This window comes from Bidens hawaiensis, unplaced genomic scaffold (assembly GCF_021521415.1).
Source record: "Bidens hawaiensis isolate Kalapana, Puna unplaced genomic scaffold, B.hawaiensis_p1.1 tig00039157_1, whole genome shotgun sequence".
Lineage (NCBI taxonomy): Eukaryota > Viridiplantae > Streptophyta > Magnoliopsida > Asterales > Asteraceae > Bidens > Bidens hawaiensis.
The window spans coordinates 11212-19121 of NW_027496894.1; the positions used below are offsets into that span (position 1 = coordinate 11212).

General features: G+C 35.5%; 1 protein-coding gene across 1 annotated transcript; it reads right to left on the reverse strand.

Annotated features, from left to right (window-relative positions):
* Positions 1-2257: 2257 nt before the first annotated feature.
* LOC143591043 (transcription factor bHLH30-like) lies at positions 2258-4281 on the reverse strand. The gene is made up of 2 exons (XM_077071362.1): positions 3761-4281; positions 2258-2790 (listed from the first exon to the last, which is right to left on the reverse strand). Exons 1-2 carry the CDS (start codon positions 4271-4273, stop codon positions 2317-2319), a joined length of 987 nt encoding a protein of 328 aa, XP_076927477.1. The 5' UTR covers positions 4274-4281; the 3' UTR covers positions 2258-2316.
* Between the last annotated feature and the right edge of the window lie 3629 nt (positions 4282-7910).

Consider the following 7910-nt stretch of genomic DNA (forward strand, 5'->3'; position numbering starts at 1 on the left):
CCAAATGATCCGTACAAGTTACAGTTACAAAATGTGAAACATAATTCGATAATGCGACCTCTGGAAAATCTGTACAAGTTAAATAGATATCTGAACCGAAAAAAAAATGATGAAAATTGAAAAAAAAAACAATAAAGAACGGAAGCATAATGAAAGTGAGAAAATAATGACATTCACACTGTACAAGTTCTCATGGATCTGGAATATTTACGCATAGTAGCAATCTTGAGTTTGAGGGACATTCATAGATTATTATTGGACAATAATATTATAATTTATGACCTGTTGGACGTTAGGACACCCTCAGGCCTTAACCAAACGTATAAAAAACAAATGGTATAAACACAAATTGGATGTCAAGACACGTTTTTTCGTGTTTGATCGCTTTGCATAAAGCGGCTTTTAATGCAACCTAGACCATTGTGAAAACACTACTCCCCTAGCCCACAAGAGGGAATCGAAACCCTTATCAGACCTACACACTCATGTTTCCCTCATATCCATCCAAACAGTGGCGGATGCAGGAATTTTTTTTAGGTGGTGCACTAGTATTAAATGATTCAATTTCATGGAATCGGGTATAAAATTTTCGGGTCGGTTTGACGATTCGGGTCGGTTCATTACATAATAATGCTTTACGATTGGTTTAATTTGCTAATTATAATCTAAAATTTAACAAATAACTTAACAATTAATAATTGAATCTATACAATTAACAATATCAAGAACAATTAACAAATGAATCTAAAGTCACCATCACGGTCGGAGGATTCGAGGATGAGTAACAACGAACAAGTCTGGAATAAGGTGGCTGGGGAAAAGCATGAGCCCGCGACGCACGGAGGTGGTTGGCAGAGACTTCTAAGTAGATGGCCTATCTAATTTCATCTTTTTGGCTTAGGTAATAATACTATCTTGTTTCTTAATACCTCAAAATTTGTTGACCATGAAGGGCAGGTGCTGCCATGTCATCATCTTCCAAAGCATGAAGAAGAGTTGGGACAATTTCGGCAATTGCTTGTTTTCCGGCACTCTACAAATATTTAAATAAAACATTTCAAAATAATAAACGAAACACTATTTGTTTATAAAAGCACTTGGACCTAAATGGTAAGAGTACCTTATACAGAGTACCGAATGAAACACCAGCAGCTTCATGAAACTCAACCATGCTATATCAGAAATTAATGTAACACAAAACATATAATAAAAACCAAACAGATGTTATAATTAACAAAATAATTAGAAAGGCCAAAATGTGCCTATCACAAAGAGTAACGGATTAGGAAAAATAATCCATAAAACTGCTTTATCATGGAATCAAACTCGTGACCTTGAGCTTAGAAGAACAACATCTTGCCAACCAGACCATCATTTCAATTGTTAATAGGGTGGTTCCCTCTTAATTTATAAGGTGGTTCCTCTAGTATCTTCTATATATCCGTACACTATTATTTCGAAACTCGGGTGGTTCCGAGGAACCACCCTTTTCTTCATTAGATCCGCCCATGCATTCAAAGATCAAAATGTCAGCTGGTCTGAGTGTTGACCTTTCATCCAACATGTCGGTCAAAAAATTTACATGGTTTCTTTTTTAACAGAAATACCGACACGCCTAAATATGTTAAAGAAAACATCACTAACCAAATTGTATCGGTACTTGAACTCCGAAAGCTATCTACAATCCTAAAAAAAAGTAATCCATACACGTCTTAATTACGACAAACAACACACTTCTTGCCTCTTGCGTATTGAACTGATAAAATTACGGATTACCAAACCTGAGAGCGTGGTACTTGCATATGTAATGATGATGTAACCCAAATCGTCACCTTTTCATCATTAGACATATGCCACCAACTTTGCATATGTTTAGAGAGAGAAAAAGAGATCGAGGGGTGAGAGAAATATAAACAAGTTATAATTTATTTTACTTCTTAATATTGTATCAATGGATTATCCTTTAACAAAGTAATAATTGAAGTTTTTAAGAAGAACAAGTAGAAATACAGACAAATGAAGATCCCAGACGCATGTAGTTTGTTGCCTGTTTGTCTTCCTTATTGATATAAACACTACTTTTTAGGGAAATATATGAAAAATCAATTTTCCATGTAGTACTAGACTTTTGATCTTCATACACACAATCACGAGAACAAATTAATATTAAGCATGCCCATGAAGACTAGCTAAAAACACTAATGAAAAAGAAGGAATTAAACAAGCAAAACACCCACACACAATGTAACAAAACCAAACTTAATTAAACCCTACAGATTAGCAAGTTAATGACTTTAAATCTGTCACTTGCATATTTTAAAAAGATCTATGATGTTCAAGGATGCTGATGCTATTTGTTCTTTGTCTCTTTACACTCCCACAAGAGGAATCAACACCATTTGCTTTCTCCATCACTTGTTTGAGTGCTTCTTGGATCGCGCTTAACGAGTAATTCACCATTTGCTGATCATCATTTCCAGTTAAATGGTGATCTTCTGCGGTGATGAATAAAACATTCTTAACACGTCCACCAAGGGTTGTGATCTCGGCTTTTAGGGTTTTTAATCGAAGCGCTTTTAAAGTCTTGATGAGCTCCGGTAAGAGATCTGATCGATCCTCACAACATAATGAGGCTCTGATTACAAGTTTACCGTCTTTGTCCGACGCGTTGTCCACTGACAATTCATCTATCTCCGTTGGGACTGGACTTTGTTCGGTGATTATTGATGTTTGGCGCTTTAGCTCCTTTACGTGTTGTATGACTTCAGCTAGCAACGAAGCCTTGTCCGTCTAAAGTGTAAACAAAATATTAATAACGATTAGTTCATACTACTAAACAAATGAGTATATCTGATGATTAATTTACCAATGGACAACTATTGGTAAATTATTTATCGGTATTTGCGATACTCTATGTTTTGTAGTGTTAATTCATATATAACTCCCTTTTTATGCTTATTTTTCCGCAATTCACATAAATGATGATCATATTCATGTATACTAATGATATATATATATATATATATATATATTCTATCAATGTATGTGTGAATGAATGTGGAATGATCATCATTATGTGAAAAAGAAAACAAAAGATGGTGGGTTCTTATAAGTTAAAAAGATAGTTGAGCATTTCAAAACAATAGTAACTTGCAAGTTTAATATCATAAGTGTGTTTGTAATGATGGGTTTAAAGCATGGGCATGGGTAAAAACACACACATAGGGTTTGTGTTTTGTGTCATCACTGACACACACGAATGCTAATTACTTTGTCTGGTGTTGTTATTACTAGAAGAAAGTGTGGTTTCTTTTCATAATTTCTTGGAACTCAAAAACACCAACAAAACAATTTTCATATTGATCTTTATAGTTACTCATTGGTTCCTCTTTATCTTACCATATTACCCACACCAACAAAAGCTTCAATCATTCTTACAATTCCAATGGTTTTTGCAAGATCTTTATGTTGGTTCATTGATTTAAACCACCTCCAATGCTGAATGAACGGCCTACATGGCCGGACAGTCACATTGGAGCCGGATATATGTCACACAACCACTATTTAAAAAATATATATTTTATGTATTAAATTTTTAGTAGTGTTTGAAAAGAATACAAAGAAAATTTGTTTTCTTAACATTAGTGAAAATCTGATATTACAGCTGACGTGTGACACTTATGTGCACTAGAGATCTTATGTTATATACTTATATGATAAAATAATGAAAAGAAAAATGGCTAGATGAATGAATTCTTACCTTGGTGGTGCTTGGGAGTAAGCTTCTTAGCTTTGCAAGATGATTATTGATTCGTTCCCTACGTCGTCGTTCGGCTTCGCTATGGCTTTTGGAGGCTGCTAAAGCTTTAGCATCCATGATCTCTTGAGCAGTCATCTTAATCATGTCAGTTTGGAGTCCAAATGGACCGGATCCGGGTTGGACCACATGCCCTAGTGTCTCAGATAACAATCTCAAGTTATGATCAGACGACGAGCTACCATCATATGCAAACTGCAACCCATTTGGCACACTTCTGTTAAACAAACCACCGTAGCATGATAAAGGAGGAGGTGGTGGTTGGGAGAAGAGAAACGGGTCTTGGTCTCGGGTCGGGTATTGAATAAGTGGGTTGAAGATGTTGTTATGGTGCAACACTTGAGGTAGAGTACTCCATGATGATGGTTGTTGATGATGATGCATGACTGGTGAGATTTCTGATGATGATGGGAACATCAACCTAGTATTGTTATATGAATAATCATTAATATCCATGTTTGTTGTTGTTGTTGTTGTTGTTGTTGTGTGTCTTGAATGTTCTGATAATGATGATGATGATCACTTTCACTTATTTACTAATTCTTCTCTTCTCTATAAGCATGCATACACACATACACATATGGGTAGAAAAAGTAAATTAACAAAGATTTGAGAAGAGAAGTGTCTTAAAAAACCCTAAACAACTTGACTTGTAAATCCAAATCTTAAAGGAAATTAACCAAACAAAACATGACAAATAATTAAGGAAAGATAACTTCTTTAGGGTGCAAGAACACTTGGATGACACTCACCTTAATTATGTTATGCTTTATGAGTTTCTCTCTCAAGAAATGTTAGGTTTTGGTTTGTGAGATTGATGTGGGAAGAGGAAGGGGTGGAGGGTTGTGACCCTTTTTATTCTTGTAAACAATAAAGTTAATTAAAAAGGCTTTAGCTTTTCATTCTTGTGATAAAATATTGTTTTATCTTTTCTAGTTTTTTCTTTGGTCCCTCTCAATCCTCTCTCTCATACACACATACAAATACATATATATACACTCATTGTAGAGAGGGGAGAGGGGGACATTAGCTTTCCTTTCTTCTTACGGCATTAATGTCCACCACTTTTGTCTCATACTCATACTATCCATTTCTCTAGCTATCACACTAGTGCTTTTCTACTTGAAAACATCAACACATATTATAATATAATTTTCTTAAATTTCCTACGTAAATATAGATAGACACATACAATGACACACATATGCACATGCGAGCACATATATATAAATATTATAATAAATAAATGCTATACATAAACGTATTGTGTTTAAATATGTTGCTTAATTATGATAGGTTGAAAGTGCATTATGAGAGGTGAGAGAGAAGGGTGGTTTGGGGGAAACACGAGCTGAGCACAGTGAACACAAAACACACAGTTTGTCGACCGACCAAAGACAATAACGAAGAATAAAGCACACACATAGAGATAGAGGGTGTAATGATGGAAAAGGGAGCTAGTAGCTTGTAGCTTTTGTTAGGTCTGTGGCCTTTATTGTTGATACCTTCATCGGTCAAACAAATTTTCCATTAACTATCATAATTTATACACTGTCTATATATACTTCAACTTTAGGAAAAAAGAATTACAATACCTTGCATTCAATCAAACCGAGCTAACAAGTGTACTAATTAAAACTTGAACCATTTCATTCTAATACCAAAACTTTAAAAAATTAAGTTTGAAACTTTACTTTAAAGAGTTTTCTAACAGTAACGAGTTTTATCTTTTATGGTGTTTGTGGATGAGTTAGATCTGAAACGTTAAAATCAGTATAACGGCTGACATCTCGTCTCAAGAAAGGTTCTCTCGGGTATCGTTGGGCCCCGCTTTGTTCAATAGTCTTTTGTATTTGTTTATTCAATTTACGATGTATCTTGTTAGCTTATCGGTTTCTTTTATTGTATGTTTGGGCCCGATGCCATATATGTTGAGCCCATTGTGCCGTTATAATACAAGTGGGCATGACATTGTGCCGTTATACAGGTGAAGCATGTGCATGCAACCTACAACCTTTTTGCAAAAATTCTTTCTTATCCATTCACATACTTTCTCCACTCTCTCTCTCATTTTTTTCTATTTCGGGTAATAACAACAAGATCCAAGATCTCGGTTGGCCACAAGTGATTTTTGATAGCTTGTGTTAGAGATTGATTCAAGAACTAGTTGTTTAATCCGTTTATAGGACTTACAATTGGTATCAGAGCTTTCGGCTCTATTATTTGTAGTTCTTGGATCACAACCTTGAATTTTGGTCTTGTCTGAGTGTTTGAGATTTGATTTCAAGTGTTTGAAGTGGGTTTCAAGCTTACCAAGTCTGTTTGCAAGCTTGAAATCGGTGAAATAAGTGTGCTTGAGTGTTCTTGAAAGTGTTCGGATTTGAGAAGTGTTTTTCTTTGTTATTGGAATTTGGGTCTGAAGTTATTAACGGGTGCTTCGGTTTTTTTCAGTGTGTTGAATCGAGTTTCCAAATATGGAAAAGATTGTACTTGCATGAAGACCCGTGCAAAAATTGAAAATTGTATTTTCTGTTATTTCCAATCTAATCAAGTTTGAAACCAATCGAATCAAAGTTTGAAACCAATCTAATCGAAATCAGAAACCAATCGAATCGAAATTTCAAACCAATCGAATCGAGTTTCTATTCGATTCGATTCATTTTGTAACTCGATTTAATTCATTTCTATTCAATTCGATTCATTTACTACTCGATTCGATTCAATTAAAACTTTGAACTCAATTTTTTTGTACGTAGAGCTTCTGGACTGAGTCTGTTTCATTCCTAACTTGATTAAGAAGATGATAAATGATCACGAGATGTTGAAAAGTTGTCTAATGTTGGAAAATGAGGTTGGAACCACAACAAAACCTCCAAAGTTAATGTCTATTAAAAGTAACTTTGATGATTTCAAATGGAGGTTCAACAACTACATAAGAATGACCGACTTTGCTCTCCTTATATCCATTGAGAATGGTCCTCACAAGCCTACAACTATGACACCGAGGGATCTGTTGCTACCCCTTTTAAAGGTTATGTGGATGATGATAATAAATTGCTTCTTGAGGGTGAAAAGGCTTATGGTGTGTTGAGTGTGTGTCTGTCTGCTGATATTTCTCAAGCCTTAAGAGAACACACAACTGCCAAAGGCCTTTGGGATGACTTGGTTGAAAATTTTGAAGGTACATGGAAATGAGGAACAACCGAAAGGAAGTTTTGAAGGGAGAATTTAACATGTTCAACCATGTTCAAGGAGAGTCTGTTGGAAATCTCATTGGGAGATATGAGAAGTTGATTACCAAGATGAGAAGTGCTGGAATCAACAATGATTTATCTGAGATTAACTACAAACTGTTGAATTCACTACCATATACATGGAATAGTAGTGTCATTTTCATCAAGATAACAACCAATCTGAACGTTATTTCTCAGCAAGACTTGATCTCCACAATTAAGTCTTTTGAAATGGATGACAAGCTTAGATTAAACAATCATGTAAGATCTCTGAATCAAGCTGGGATTTATACAGGTTCTGGAATCAGTTCTGCCTTCCTCAATCAATCACACCCAACCGTTCATCCCGTTGATGGAGTAAAACTGTATTATGCTCAGAGCGATAACAACAAAGCCTTCAAGACATCAGCAAATCAACTAGCTTCATCAAACTCAATCTCATTCCAAGATGCTGTCAACAAAGCCGTTGAACAATCTCTCAAGGCTCAAGGGATACACAAGTTAGCAAACAACAAATCCAGTAGCTCAAGCCAGTCTACTCCAATTGATGATTGCCACATTGCACTCTTCCACGCCTTTATGGTCAGTCATAAAGAACTAAAGCAAGGAAACTTGCTACCTCCATCCTTTCAGTAAGGCGATATTCTTGACATCAATGAAAAGGATCTTAAGAAGATGGATATCAGGTACCACATGGCCATGACAGTTCACAAGGCCACAAACTTTATGAAGAAATATGAGAAGAATAGTTTCAGAGACTCCAACAACAAGAGTATTGGGTTTTATAGGGAACAACTTCGTTGCTACAATTGCAACGAACTAGGACACGTTGTAAGAGAGTGCACAAATCCAGCAAAGCC